The sequence below is a fragment of the Camelus dromedarius genome, chromosome 31 (genome assembly GCF_036321535.1).
Source record: "Camelus dromedarius isolate mCamDro1 chromosome 31, mCamDro1.pat, whole genome shotgun sequence".
NCBI classification, from domain to species: Eukaryota; Metazoa; Chordata; class Mammalia; order Artiodactyla; family Camelidae; genus Camelus; species Camelus dromedarius.
In genome coordinates this window covers 7,693,166-7,708,484 of record NC_087466.1, presented here as the reverse complement: position 1 = coordinate 7,708,484, position 15,319 = coordinate 7,693,166, and the positions used below count along the sequence as shown (strand labels likewise).

Here is a 15,319-nt window from a genome sequence, read left to right as displayed (position 1 = left end):
TCATCTGTAAAATGGAATTGGGAGTCACATCTTTTTAACTCCTGAAACCAAGCTCTTGGAAAACTACGCACTCCTGCTGTTACACAAATAATTATTTAATAGTAATCATTTTTCCCAGCTTTATTGAAATGTAACGGACACACCACTGTGTAAGTGTAAGGTGGGGTGCATGTTGATTTGCTACATTTATAAATTGCAAAATGATTGTCACCTCCATCTGGTCGCATAGTTAACGTTGGTTTTTGGGATTTTGTGTGTGTGTGGTGAGAACACGTAAGACGTACTCTCTTAGCAACGTACAAGTGGACAGTATTATCAGCTACAATCCCCATGCTGTGTACATTAGATCCCCAAGCTCGCTCATCTTATAACTAGGAGTTATTGCCCTTTGAGCAAGATCTCCCTGTGCACCTCGGCCCCTGACTCCTGGCAGCCACACCACTGTACTCTCCACTTCTCTGAGTGTGTCTTTTAAAGATTCAATAAGTAAGTGAGATCATCTGGTATTTGTCTTTCTCTGTTTGACATCTTTCACTTAGCATAATGCCCTCGAGGTCCATCCTCGTTGTCGAAAATGGCAGGATTTCCCCCTTTTCTCGTGGCTGAATAGTATTCCATTGTGCACATATACCACATCTTCTTTATCCTTTCAGCCACTGACGGACAAGTAGGTTATTTTTATACCTTGGCTATTGTGAATAATGCTGCAATAAACGTGAGGATGCAGATACATCAATGGTAATTTTTTTTTTTTTATTAGTAATGGTGATGACAATGATGATGGAGACACATTATGTATCTTATCTTCCAGGAGCAGTTCCGGGACAGCAAATGCTATTCATGTGTAATTCACACTTACCATCACACCACTTCTGTCTCTTAGGCTAAACCCAGTTTACCATGTTATACCCATTGTACAGATGAGGAAACTGAGGCTCAGAGAGATTAACATGCTCAAGGTGACCCAGCCAGCAGGAGTGGAATGCAAACCCAGGCGGTCTGGCTACAGAGACTGCATTCTTAGCCTTCAATTTCCAAGGCAAACTTTTATCAAAGTTAAGATTTGATAGGGCTGCATTTAACCTTCCCAGGAGGGAACAAATATTGCTCTTTCACAGGTCATGAACTGGCATCGGACACTCCCCAGGTCACCCAAAGCGATCTGGTTTCCAGCATTGCTCTTTCCTACGCTGTGAGAGGCCCCTCTTAGGCCAACTCAGAGGGTGGGAGTGTAAGGGAGAGGGCTCACAAAGCACATTCTACAAACCCTGCATATCCGGCAGGTGCACTACAGTTTGCAAAGCATGTTCACACCCGCCAGCTCCTTTACTCTGCCCATAGAGCCATCTGGACTCCTCTCTGAGCTTTGTGGGCCCCGGAGGCTCTGATTCAGCCACCTTTCCCACCTGTCTCCGTCTGCTCTCCATTAGGGTCTCCTATCAGGCCACCAGCTCTTTCTCATCCCTCAGTCCCAAGTTCTCACCTCCGCACTTTTGTCTAGCCAGAGCATGTCCTCCCACCTCACTTTGTACAAATCCGCCTCACTCTTCAGAGCCTAGTTGAAATGCCACCTCCACCACGAAGTCTACCCAGATTGCCCCCACTGGTAGAGGAAAGGACCTGGGAGAGAGAAATGTAGAGGCATTGGTTGAATGTTTACTCTCTGCCAGGCATGTCACTTCACCTCACAACAGGCCTGTGATGTACTTCATTCTTGTCCCATTTTACAGACAGAAATAGGGGAAATGACCTGCCCCAAGTCATACAAGCAGGAGGGATGAGGTTTTGAACTCTGCTGCTTGTTCTCCTGCCCTAGTCAGGAGTTCCACGGAGCTGGTGAAGGTGGACCTTCCTCCTATTGCCTTCTTCGTGGATGGTTCCTGACGGGGGCAAGCTGACCTCTGCCTCCCAGCCAAAGCCAATGCTGCTGACACCTCTCCATTGGCGCTCCGGCCAGGGCTGGCTTTTGTTCCTGTCGCTCACTTGCTGAGTCAGGGCTCTGTCCCCCAGGGGCCCTCTCTCTGCCCTGCCTATAAGAGCCTGACCTCGGCTGGTCCCAGGTCTGGCATGTTCTCTGGGTCCGTCTCGGTAAGTCCCAGGCTTGGAGAAGGGGTGGGATCCGAGCTCTGGGTGAGCGTCCTGGGAGGCGGGGGAGCCCAGGTACCCCCCAATCCTGGGGACATCACTGTGTCCTCCAGAATGTCACCCTATCCTAACCAAGGCAGGCTCCAGGCATCCAGAGTGGTACCTGCTACCCTAGTTTCAAACCAGAATTATTCCTGCATTCCTATTGCCTCAGCTTCCACTATCGGAGTCATCTTTTTGGGTCAGGTGGTGTCTTTGGGAGGCTCTTAAGCTGAGCACCTTGGTGTTTCCCAGGGGGTGACGCATCCACCCACCGGCAGCCACAGAAAACTCCCCATAATGAGCAGATGAACGAATACAGAGCAGGGCTTAGAGGAGTGGGACACAGCCTGGGTACGCTTTGAGGTGGGGACAAGATGGAAGAACAGGAGATGGTCACAGATGGAAAGGGTAGGAGAGGGACAGGCCAAAACTGCACTTTGCCCCCAACCCGGGCACATCTGGACCCCATCTGGATCTAGACACTGCCCAAATTGGACTTCAGGATCAAGGACGGGGCAGAGTCAGGGCGGAAGCTTATCACCTTCTTCTCTGGTGTAGGAAGCAAGCAACATGAGTCTGCAATGCACCAAGTCAGCGGGACACTGGAAGGTAGGAAGAGGCATGGGGGGAGGTCTGGGAAGTGGGGGCAGTGCGGGTCAAACCCAGGTCCAGAGGACCCCCATCCCCGCCTTCACTGAATCTCCACCTCACCCCTGGGGGGTGGTGATAATGAAGTCCCATTTCACAGAGGATGCAGTCAAGACTCAGAGAGGGAAAGGGTCTTGCCCAAGGTCACACACAGGGATCTTGATTTGAACTTGGGTTTTTTGGTCCCCAAATGAAACTGTTACACTATCTGGCAGAGATAGTCAACTGGTAATTGCACATGGCTTTGGTCATGATTTCTTTGACTTCCTCTGTGTTTAAAAAACAAAACAAAATAACAACCTTTGAATTTGTCATCAGCCTTTGAAAACACAGAAAAGCCCAGATACAGGGATTGTCTTGGGAAATCGGACAGGTGGCCGCATTACCACGCGGCAACAGTAGGTGTCGCTACCCAGAGGCCAGCAGCTTCCACAGGGTCTGTGCCCTTCAGTTCTCAGCCCTCACCCTCCTTACCTGCCTGGCCCCTGAAGGCATCAGTTTGCAATCCCTGCTTTACCTGGTCTGCCCCACCTTGAGTCCTGGGGTGAGCCCCTAGCCCCTCACGCCACCCCCACGGGACTCTAATGCGGGTCTCTATCTTCTCTCTCCGGTATAGATCGTGGTGTGGGACGAGGATAACTTCCAAGGCCGGCGGCATGAGTTCACAGCTGAGTGCCCCAGTGTGCTGGAGCTTGGTTTTGAGACTGTGCGATCTTTGAAAGTGCTGAGTGGAGCGTGAGTCCAGGGGGATTGTAGCCACGGTGGAAGAGACAGGAAGGGATGTAGAAAGGGGTGCTGGGACTTTTTGATGTCCTAGGTCCTATCTTCCTAGGCTCTGATTGTACCGATGTGCCTTCCTTGGGTCTGAGATGCTGGGGCGTGTGCAGGATGGCAGCGTAAGGTTATGCTGGTTGTGCACTGCTCAAATGTAGGGGGTGCCATTCCCACAGAGCCCGCTCACTGCCTTTCTGTAGAACTTTCTGCAACAGTGGAAATCTTCTCCAGGTGTACTGTCTGATTTGGAACCAGTGGCCACATATGACCATTGAGGACTTGAAATGAAGCTAGTGTGGCTAAAGAACATTAATTTTAAATTAAACTAAATTAAATTAAAATTTATTTAAGTTTAAATTTATTAGCTACATTGGCCAGTGACAACTGTGTTGGAGAGAAGTTTTTAGAAGGTTGGAAAGTACTTGAAAGAATGCTCTCTCTTTGTGATTCAGAGTCACTTCCTGCCTGTGAGTGCATCAGGTTATCTTGGTGGCATTTATGTATCTCACAACAAGGGTAGATGCTCTTCTAGATTCTGCTTTGTATCAGTGGGAATTGGGGTTCAGATGGGAGCAGTAACTTGTCCAGGTATGTGTCCAGCAGGCTGACAGACTTTGCCAGGAAGGAGACCAGAAGCTCAGGTTTATTACTTCCATAAGAGAGTTTATCAGTCAAGGGCAGCATGGTGTCAGCCTCCTGTGTCCCATGTCCCACAGGAAGACACCAAAAGGGGCTGGATGACAGCAGGAGTGGTGGCCCTCTGCTGTGAACTGCCACTCCATCTGCTGCGGGCTGCATTCTCCAGGGTGGCAAGGCAGGAAGTCCCGTATCTCATGGGAACCAGAGAGGCAGATGATCCACTATCTCATGGAAGCCTCTCTCAGGAGAGGGAGGGGTGAGAAACAGCCTGTCTCCCCACGTTCCAAAGGATCACAGGGGGGAACCCCACCAAGGCTTAAGTCAGCTTGTGGTCAAGCCTCATCTTCATGGCCTAGGGGGACCCTGCGGGGAGCCGTCCTCACCTGTGGGAGGCACAGCGAGGCGGTGGGCTACTAGGTCTAGACCGGGCTTCTCCACCTCCGAGCGATGGATGTTTGGGGCCAGGTAGTTCTGTGCTGGGGGGCCGTCTGGTGCCTCGGAGGATGTTTAACAGCATCTCTGGCCTCTACCCACTAAATGGCAGTTGCAAACACCCCCTCGTCCCTCCTCCCAGTATGAAAACTAAAACTGCCTGCAGACGTTGCTAAATGTGTCCTTTGGGGGCAAAGCCACCCCTACATGATAACCATTGGTCTGGAACTCAGCATGGAGTGGGGAGGGTCTCACCTCTTGTACTCTCTGCCCTCTTTCTGCAGGTGGGTGGGGTTTGAGCACGCAGGCTTCCAAGGGCAGCAGTATGTGCTGGAGCGGGGCGAGTACCCGTGCTGGGATGCTTGGAGCGGCAACACGTCCTACCCTGCCGAGAGGCTCACCTCCTTCCGGCCCGTGGCCTGCGCTGTGAGTCTGCCACTGCCTTGTCCTGGGGAGGCCTCAGCCCCTCCAGTGGGGGCTTGGGAACAGGATGCCCCCGAGTTCAAATCTCATGTCACTTCTTCAAGCTGTGTGACATGGCTGTCCCTCCCCTCTCTGAGCCTGTTTCTTCATCTTGAAATGGGGCCATAGCACCGACACTGTACAGGAGAAGAAAACACACAGAGCATCTGAACAGAGTCCACCACACACAGCCTGCCCATTGCAACTGTGGTTATAATATGAGTCCCTGTGTGTTCTGTGTCCCTCTTTTTGTGACTGAGGGACACTGGGAGATGCTGGGTGCCAGAAATGACAGGGTGAGGTGAGGAAGATGGGTTTTATTTCTTATTCCTAATTCATTATCAGCGCTCCTGATTTGATATTCTAACTACTGTTTCCAGAGTATGGGTGGAGGTGGGCATTACTATCCCCATCTTACAGATGAAAAAACTGAGGCCCAGAAAGGTGTAGTTTTTTTTCTCCAGCAGCAAGTCTTTAAATCACATACAACACATGTATTTATGATAAAGTTAGGGGGAAACCTGATATGGCCAAATAAGAAAATGAAAGTCACTTATACCCACACCTCTGAGACAGAAGCCCACTGTTAACATTGCTGGAGATTTCCTTGGCCTTTTTTTTTTTTTAATTTCTTTTTTCCTGGCAGGGGAGGTAATTAGGTTTATTTATTTATTTTTAATGGAGGTACTGGGGATTGAACTCAGGACCTTGTGCATGCTAAGCACGCACTCTACCACTGATGAGCTACACCCTTCCCCCAAGATTTCCTTAGTCTTGTTTGCTGCCCAAAGATTATACCTACAGTGACTGATGTCAATATCCACGTCTATATCTGTATATCTAGTTCTGTTATAAAAATTGAATCGTAACAAACGTAAGGCTTGGAAACCAGCTTTTCTCACTCTGTCTGCAAATTTATCACCATTATCCTCCCAGGTGATTAAATCTCATTTATAGCATCATTTTCCATCGCCCCCTAGTATTCCATTTTGTGAATGTTCATTTGTTCATTTGTTCCACCAATAGCCCAGGCATTGTGCCAATCCGGGGAACCATGTGGACTCTGACAGACACAAACCCTGCTTTTACGCAGTTTACAACTTACTTCTGGTTTCGTTTAGTCCTCAAAACCATCCTGAAAAGTAGATGTGGTTAGTTTCATTTTATAGATGCAGAAAGCAGGCTCAGAAATGCTGTGACATGTTTAGGCTCAGTCAGCTGGTAAGTGGAGAGTCAGGATTTGAACCCAGATCTCTTAACCGTAGTGCAGCACCCCAGTTTACCTCCTGATTTCCCACTGTTTGCTATTCAGGTTGATTATTTTTCTTTTCTTTTCTTTTCTCTCTTCTTTTCTTTTTCTTCTTCTTTTTTTAAAAACTGTTATTGCCAAGGCTAATTTGTTCCTTGATTATCTTCTTTGTGTAAATTTCCAGAAGGGAAATTTCTGGGAGGGCAGAGAGTATAGGTCTTGAAGGTTTCTGGTGTCTGTTGGCTTACTGGTCTTCCAGAAGGTTTGCAAGGAAGGCTGATTTTGGAGGCAAGGGCAGGGGTGTAGGCTCTGGCAGAGGCTCCTCGGTTTCTGACTGAGCACCTGATGCTCTGACCCTGTTCCCTGTGCCTGCAGAACCACCGTGACTCGAGGCTGACCATCTTTGAGCAAGAGAACTTCCTGGGCAGAAAAGGAGAGCTGAGCGATGACTATCCCTCCCTCCAGGCCATGGGCTGGGATGGCAATGAAGTGGGCTCCTTCCATGTCCACTCAGGGGCGTAAGTGCATGCAAAGTTCTGCCTGGCAGGGAGAGAGGGGATGTTGGGAGGGATGGGGACGCATCTGGTGAAAACGATGTGCTGAGGACTTTTGGGGTCTGATGCCCACATTTCAGAGGCACAGAGAGGCATCAGGAGAAATTTATGGGTTTGCAAGTAATGGACACCCAGATCACACTGATATTAATCTCAAAGTTAATTGGCCCCTGTAACTAGCTTCAGGCACAGCTGGATCCAGCTGCTTCAGCAGGGATCTGTCTTCTTCCCCATCCTGCTCTGTCTGCTTCAGTGCGGCTGTATTCTTAGGCAAGCTCTTCTCATGTGAAGGCAAGATGGCAGCTTCATCCTTACATTCCAGCCCAGCCCTAGGGAAAGGGAGTGTGTTTTTGTCCCCAGTGATTCCACCAAAGATTCTAGGGAAGACTCTCATTGGTCCAGCTTGGGTCATGTGCTCAACTCTGAACCAATCACCAGGCACACAGGAATGGAGTGCTCTGATTGGCTAGGCCTGGCCACATGCTTATTGCTAGAGTGAGGATTTTCTCACGTTGACTGAGGGGGAGGGGGTGACAAGGTCTATCACCAGAGGAGGAGTAGATGGCTGTCCAGCAGTAAAGAAGCAGATGTGGGTTAAGCAACTTGCTTCACATCCAACAGCAGGTAGGTAACTGAATCCCAGCTTCAAGCCCAGGACTGACTGCCCCTTCCCACTCTTTTCTCCGAGGGGATGGCTGAGGTACGAGAGCCTCACTCGTGGAGGATAGTAGAGCCATCTTCTGAGGTAGCCCTTGGCTCCTGGTTGGCAGGGGCAAAGGTGCGAGGTGGAGTTTTTATTTTATTTTTTTAATTTTTCTCAGGAACCACCAGAGAATCTTATTGTTTCAGAGTAGGATGGACCCCTTGTGATTCTCAAGGCCACTTTCCTCTTACGGAAAGGGAAATGGACAACTCAGAAGACAAGACACAAATCCATGTCTAGTCCTGGATAATGTAGGAGCCAATGAATAGAAAGAACTATAGCCCTTTCCTTGGACATGTCCCTGAACAAGGCAGGAGGGGGAACGAATAAGACACCCCACTTCTTCCTTCCTTCATCAAGTATTTACTGAGCCTCTCTGTGCTGGGCACTGTGTTAGGCACCAGAGATAACAGTGAACAAGCCACACACACCTCTACACCCAGGAGTTTACTGTTGGCAGAGGAGGCTGCTATTTTACAAATGATCTGTTAATTGCTTAATTAAATGAGTGCTACAAAAGTACCACAGGGGACTAATTTGGCAAATAAGTCAGACCACCCTGATGAAGTGATGATTGAGCTGAAGGATAAATACAGCTTGGCTGAGAAAAGAATGGCTGGAGTGGTGTTGCTGGCAGGGGGAACAGCATGATAGGGTAATAGCCTGCCTCTTCTCTTTTCCAGCTGGGTTTGCTCCCAGTTTCCTGGCTACCGCGGTTTTCAGTATGTGCTGGAGTGTGATCACCACTCAGGTGACTACAAGCATTTCCGGGAGTGGGGCTCTCATGCCCAGACCTTCCAGGTGCAGAGCATCCGAAGGATCCAGCAGTGAGCAGGGGGGCCAGCGCTGAGCAGCGAACATGTGCTTGTCTGGAACCGAGAAGCTGTGGAGGCTGTTATGTGCTCTCTCCTCTGCCTCCCCCTGTAACCCGTGTGAACCCAGCACTCATGTGGGCCAGTCCATGCACAGTCAGCACGAAAAACTAAAAGTAATAAAAAAAGGTCTAGTGTTCACCTGTGGTTTTCAATTTTGTCAGTCCTTTCAAAGAACCAATCTTTATCTTTGTTGATTTTCTCTGTCATCTGTCTGAGTTTTGCTCTTATCCTCAGTACTTTCTTTCTTCTATTTACTCTTGGTTTACTTTCTTCTCTTTTTTCCTCTCTCTAGGTTTTAAAGGTAGATTCTTGGGTCACTATTTTGGCTCTTCTTTCCCCCCCAATATAATCACTTAGAGCTATCAATTTCCCTGCAAGTAGTGCATTGGCTTCTTCCCACACATTTTAATATGGTGTGTTTTTATGATCATTCAGTTTGATGTTTTCTAGTTTCCCTTATGATTTCTTCTTTGACCCATGGATTATTTAAAGGGACGCTCTCTATATACTAGGGATTTTTCTAGATATTTTATTGTTACAGATTTATTATTTAAGTCCATTGTGGTCAGAGAACATACTCAGGATTTCAATATTCTGATGAGCTGAAACTTACTTTATGGCCCAGCTCATGGCCTATTTTTGATAGACTTGAAATCCTGCACTTGTTAGGTACAGTGTCCTATAAATGTCAGTTAGGTCAAGCTGGTTCACAACGTTGGTTACATTGCTCTATATCCTTGCCAATTTTTAAAAGATCAGTTTTTTTTTAAATCACTTACTCAGAGAGGGCTGTTAATATCTCTTACTATGATTTGGTTTTATCTGCTCCTCCCTTTAGTTTTGTCCATTTTTGCTTTCTGACTTTTTTCCTTCGAGAATCTTGATGCTCTGTTATTAGGTGCATATATATTTATGATTGCTCTCTTCCTAATAAATTGTCCAAAGCTTGTTTTTTTTTTTTAAAGCCATGCATGGAGGGAGCCAGTTCTCTCCCCTAGTGAAACTTCGCACATTCCTTTTCTCTCTCCCCAGTTCTCATACATACTACCCTCATTTAAGACCTTCAGCCTTAAATGTTTTTAAAACAAAGAAATAAACTCCCATTCCATTTGCAGCCTGAGTGGCAAGATCTATACATACATTTCCACTCCCCTCACTCTCCACCCCTACCTCTCCTTGCTCTCTTTCCTGGTCCTTTATATATAGATTGTCTTAACAATCATAAGCCATCTGGCTAATTTTCTGGACTACCTTCCTTTGTCATAAAGAAGTCTGACAGAGTCAGGAAGGGGTGAGGTTCTGAACAGCCTGCTGGAAAAGATAACACTATCTGGCTCAGGAAGGGAAGTGTTTAGGAACATTTGCACTTTGGTCATTTTTAACCCCTCTCTGTATCATCCCATTCATTCAAACAATCATTTGCCTGGGACCTACTGTGCGCCAGGCCCTGGGAAATGGTAAACAAGATACACAAAGTCCTTTCTCTCACCCAGTTGAATGAGGAATACAGGCAAGTCCACAGTGGATTGCAATGCCCTGTGACAGGAGCTGTGATGGGGAAGCACAGGTGTGTATAAGAGATAAGAAGTGACCTGGGATGGATAACGGGGAGGGGGGAGGCAGTCTCTCCTAGGTGCTTATCTCTACTCAGACCTCTCCTCTGAACTCCATCCCTGAATATCAACTGCAGACTACACACTTCTACATGGATGTCCAATGCACAACTCAATCAGAATCCACCCAAAACCGAAGCTACTTTTCCATCTGTTTGGGTCAAACCTTTGGAATAATCCATCATCTCTCACACCCACAGTCCAATCCACTGGCAAATCCTGATGCCTGAATCTTCAAACTGTACCAGAACCCAGACGCTTATCACCATCCCCGTTACTCCCACACTGGTCCAAACCATCCTCCCCTCTCTCCTCCTTATCATCTCCCTGCTCCCACCTTTCCCTCTTAACCTGTTTTCTACCCAGCAGGCAGAGTGGCTCTGTTAAAATTGTAAGGTGGATCTTTGCTCCCCTGCTCAAAACCCTCCCATGCTTCCCATCCCACTCCAAGAAAAAACAAAACAAAACAATTATTTCCTAGTCCTATAAGGCTGGTCATCATCTACCTCCTCCATGGTCTCTCTGACCTCACGTCCCTGTAGTTGGCTGTGATAGTCATTCACAACCTAGTATGAATTAGTTCGGGGCATTTAGGTCCTGACATCCAGCAGGGCTTTAGGAAATGTAGAAGTACTGTCCAGGAAGTGATCTCGTGGTCAGTTCTAGGGAATGAGACTGACCGTTAGAGAGAGGGTCATTAAGTCAATCTCTGCGGGTTCTGAGGTTTTGCTGAGGCAGAGGATGGGGGTTGGGCCACCATCTTCCAACCAGAAATATTCTCACTCTGACACCCTTAGACCCTAGAAGGCACTGGATGTAGGGAGGTGGTACCCCTACAGCTGTACCCACCATAAAGGAATGACTGTCTGACCCTGCCAGCTTTGAGTTGGTACCACCCTCTGGGGCCAGAGGCCATCACAGTCCTGGATTTGCATCCTGGACTTACCAGCATCTCACTTTAGTTTCCTCCTCTGTTAACTGGGGAAGCACAATACCTACCTCTTTGTTTGTAAAAGGTTAAACGCTGTATTATTCATGCCTATGCCTAGAACGTGTGCAAGGTACTTGGTAAGCTCTCAGGAGAAGGTGGTAGAGGTTTTTGGTATCATTCTTAGTATTGTTATTAGTATTATTTTACCTTTCTCTGTCTTTTTGCTTTGATAGTCCCCTGTCTGCACTCAACCCCCTTACCTGGGGCATGCCTTCCTCATAATGATAATGATGATGATGATATTGATGACACATATTGCATTGGTTTCTCTCACATGGGATAGCTTTTAAACCTCACAGTAACTCCTTGACATTATTATTATCCCTATAAAACTCAACTGGAACTTGAGGCTCAGAGAAGTCAAGCAACTGGCCTGAGGCCACCCAGTCTGTAAAAGCATTGAGCTTACTATGGGCTGTATAAGGTTTTGTGGAGCATTAAACAGATACGAGGCATGAATGGGGTTTATAAACAGTAAGTTGCTAGGTTCGTGTCCTCCTTTAAAGGATTTAAGAAAGTAGTCCTTCACACTTTAGTATGAATAACTGGGGACCTTCGAAAGCTGTGGATCCCTAGGGTCAAAGTAGGCAGTATTTGCTGAATGAATGAATGAATGAATGAATGAATGATTAAAAAATGAATGAATAGGGGAGCCTCACTGGAATTTGATGGTGGCCCTAGAAAGAGCCAGCAGCAGTTGGAGCCAAAAATGAGGCTGGCAACGATAAAAAAATGAGAACCCAGATATGAGATGATGGCTGGAGTGACAGGCAATAAAGAGACAATTTGTCAGGGGTGATCTTGGGAGGGGAGGAAAGAGAGTGTGAAATTATTTTTCATATCTTGCCAGCAGACCAATTCTCCCAGTTATAAAGGAAGGGGAACTTGAAAGATTGATGCTGTCTGTTCAGACGTAAGCGGTAAGCACAGGACACCCATCACCAAGAACATCACACATGGGGAACAGGACTGACCAAAGGGTCTGGGACTGTGGATCTCAAACCAGCATCCTCTTGGCCCAGAGAGGGAAGGGGACTTGTCTAAGACTACACAGCAAGCACTAACCACGTGACTGCTCCTAAGCCTCAGGGCCCAGCTACTCCCGTCGGGAGGGGTGGCTTGCCACAAAGGAAAACGACACATTTGGAACTGCACACACCTCGGTCTGAATCCTGGATCCCAAGTTTTCCAGACAGGGTGACCTTTGGCGGGAAGGGTGCTCTGCCTCACTGAGCCTCAGTTTCCTTACCTCGTAAAATTGATAGTCGAAAAAGTGCTGTGAGAAGGAAGCTGGGATGCAGCGTGGGGCTTCTCTTTCTTAGTCTTCACTCGCTCTTTTTCTGTTCCCCTCCACCCCCGCCTGCCCGGTTCTTTCTCTGGTCTACAGGGTCCTCACACTACTGTCTTACTGAGTCACTCCCCGGGGAGCAAAGACGCAGTGACGAAGATAACTGTAGGAATGGTCAGACAGAAAGGAAAGAAACCACCCAGAATGAAAGGAGGTGAGAAGCGGAAGATCTTAACACATCTTGGATGTGTTTAGGAGAGGGAGGGAGGGGGAGGAGAGGAGAGAGACAGGGAGGGAGGGAGGGGGAGGAGAGGAGAGAGACAGGGAGGGAGGGAGGGGGAGGAGTGAAGAGAGAGAGAGGATTTTCCCCTGCAAATCCTGCCAGAAGCGGCTTCGAGGAACACCTATTCACTAACAAGGACCAAAGCAATGATAATGACAGTTACAAAGCTTGTCACCCTTTGTACAAAGTAGGAAGAAACAGCGTCTATTGAGTGTCTATTCTGTGCTGGGCCCAGGGCCAGGCACTCAACCACCCCCTCCCCCCAGCAGGCCGTCACCCGCAGCCGCCAAGGAGGGACAGGAGGGGGAAGACCCCCACCTGAACGGGGTAGGGTGGAGTCTGGCACAAGCCTGTGCCATGGGTGCTGACCCACCCCGTCCCTATTTCCTGAGGCTGTTTACAGGCAGTCACCTAATCACAAGACTGATGGAGGGGAAATATGTTGAGGCGGGGAGGCTTCTTTCCTGCCTTGCACTCCTGAACCTGCTCTTGACACAAAACAAAACCTCGGGAAAGCCGGGCCGATGGGTCAACTGTGACCGAGGTGAGGTGGCAGTCTGCCCTTTTCATTTCAGTTTTAACTCAGAGAACCGCCCTCCCTTCACTCAGTCAATACCTCGAACGAGGATGACCCACCAGAGTCTAGAGGCAAGGAGGACACCAGTGACCCAGGTCTGGCCGGTAACGGTCACCGTGATTGGGCCAAGGGGTGGGCACGGGACACAGTGGAGATGATGCTCTGGAACTTTGGTTGGAACCACCTGGGAAGAGAAGCTTTCTACGTGCTGGGCTTGTGAAGTTATGGGGTGTAAGCTGGGAACTTGCCATCAAAGGCAGCCTGAAAGCAAAACCAAGGTGGGGGAAGCAGAGGCCAGAAACGGAGAGAATGAGTCCAATCATCCGGCTATGCAAATACCCCATGTGCCTTTGATCACATAACACTCTCTCCCTGCTTTTTTTTTTTTCCCCCTTGAGACATTTTAAAGGTGGGTTTCTGTCATTTACACTTGAAAAAGTCCTGACTCTTCGCCCCAAACCCACCAGAGGAAACAGAGAAGAATTCACCACTTCCCCTCCTTGTCCCTAACTAGGGGCCCTGGTGGCTTTTCTTTCGGGGAACTTGGGTTCTCCTTTTTTCTCCCTCGCAGCTCAGAAGCTCTTGGTCTTTTAACCTCTGGCTGTTCTCCACCTTAGTGGCCACGAGCATTCTCCATCCCTGTCTCAGTCTCCTCTTTCCCCAGCAGGCACTCTTCACCCCCTTGCTCAGGTGCGAAGACTGAGGATGAGACAGGCAGGTTGATGTGCTGGTTTGCATAGAGAACCAGGGGATTGATACTCTGTCCGGGGCTCTTTCTCTTTCCCAGCCTGAGGAAGCAGTGCAGCCTGATTCTGCCGAGCATGAGACCGATTTCTTCGTTGAGGTTCAACCTCAAGTCTCGGCCTTAACTCGCTGAGGTCCCTCAGGCTCCCTCAGGCTCCTCCAGTCCCCTCAGGCTGCCTCCCGATCTAAGAAACGTCCACCCGAGACCTGCGCCGCACTGCCACCTGGTGGTCACCTGCGAAAACACATCCTTCAAGGCGCCGTCGGAAGATTGTTCTGCCCCAGAGCAGTCGGATAGGGAAAGGGGCGGTGGGATAGAAATCCATGGGGCAGTTTCTAGGAATGTAGGGATCTGACATTAGATTGGGGGCATGAAATTCCTTCTCTATTTCTCTGCCACAGCTGTATCTCTATGTGTATCTTCCTTTCTCCTTGTAGATCTTGGACATCTTCAAAGCGAATTGCATTCCCTCTTTGCCTTGGCGGCCAGATGCTCAGGACCGATGTACAATCCACTACCAGTGACTAAACAACAGCACGTGGTAGGCATTTGGAAGAGGAATTTAATCCCCGACTCAATATTTCTTTCTCTGAACCTCATTTTTCTCTTATTTTATATTTAGTTTTCTGCCTGGGCTGAGGTCATCTTTATAAAACACCTTAACTCCTCTCTTTGTGGGGAGGGGCAGGGAAGAGGAGTGGCAAAGCGGGTTAAAAATTCAGAAGGAGCTTCCTACCTTCTGCAAGCCTCATTTCCCTGTCCTGTAAGTGGGCACAAGAATCTCTGCCTTGTGGGTTCTGTGGAGGCTTGGGGGAGATGCTCAGTAAATATTAGCTCCTGCTCTATGTCCCATCTCTTCACGCCCCCCATCCCCGGGCTCTCTGCTGCTTGCCTACATCAGGCCAGGATGCAAAGGGGATCCAAAACACAGATTATCTTGTTCCCCAGACCCACTCTGCACTCTGCAGACCCACTGGGTGCCCCTGCTGGAGGCTGGCACCTTGAGCCCAGTGTCTGCCTACCTCCTGAAGAACTTTGGCCTCCAGAACCTTCTGCCTCCTGCTGGCAGACGCCACGGTATTCCCAGCTGATTTGCCGATATGCATCTCATAAATAAAGAATGTATGGTTCTGCAGAATGGTTGTGGCATGGCTGTGTGGGGGTGGGAAGGCTGGGTTAGAGGGAGCCAGGGGGGATGGGAGGGCCATATGGGCGGCTGGTCAGGAGGGGGACATTGACAGCCTGGGAAGACGCAATGGGGCCAGGGTGGGGAGGGGGCTTGGGAGGGCAGGGGCTGGATGCAGACTGTTGAGGCTGAATCTTGGTTCAGGCACCTTCTAGCTGTGTTCCTTTAGCTTT

At 48.8% G+C, this 15,319-nt stretch overlaps 1 protein-coding gene and 1 long non-coding RNA gene across 2 annotated transcripts; both read left to right on the top strand.

Annotated features, from left to right (window-relative positions):
- The first annotated feature begins 2,066 nt into the window (after nucleotides 1–2,066).
- Nucleotides 2,067–8,601, top strand: CRYBA4 (crystallin beta A4). Its single transcript, XM_010992320.1, has 6 exons — nucleotides 2,067–2,088; nucleotides 2,686–2,736; nucleotides 3,392–3,510; nucleotides 4,905–5,046; nucleotides 6,707–6,849; nucleotides 8,272–8,601. Exons 1-6 carry the CDS (start codon nucleotides 2,068–2,070, stop codon nucleotides 8,417–8,419), a joined length of 624 nt encoding a protein of 207 aa, XP_010990622.1. The 5' UTR covers nucleotide 2,067; the 3' UTR covers nucleotides 8,420–8,601.
- Nucleotides 8,602–12,366: 3,765 nt separating this feature from the next.
- On the top strand, nucleotides 12,367–15,059 carry LOC135319767 (uncharacterized). Its single transcript, XR_010378634.1, has 3 exons — nucleotides 12,367–12,569; nucleotides 14,398–14,501; nucleotides 14,909–15,059. It is a non-coding gene; the product is annotated as an uncharacterized LOC135319767 (long non-coding RNA).
- The last annotated feature ends 260 nt before the right edge of the window (nucleotides 15,060–15,319 follow it).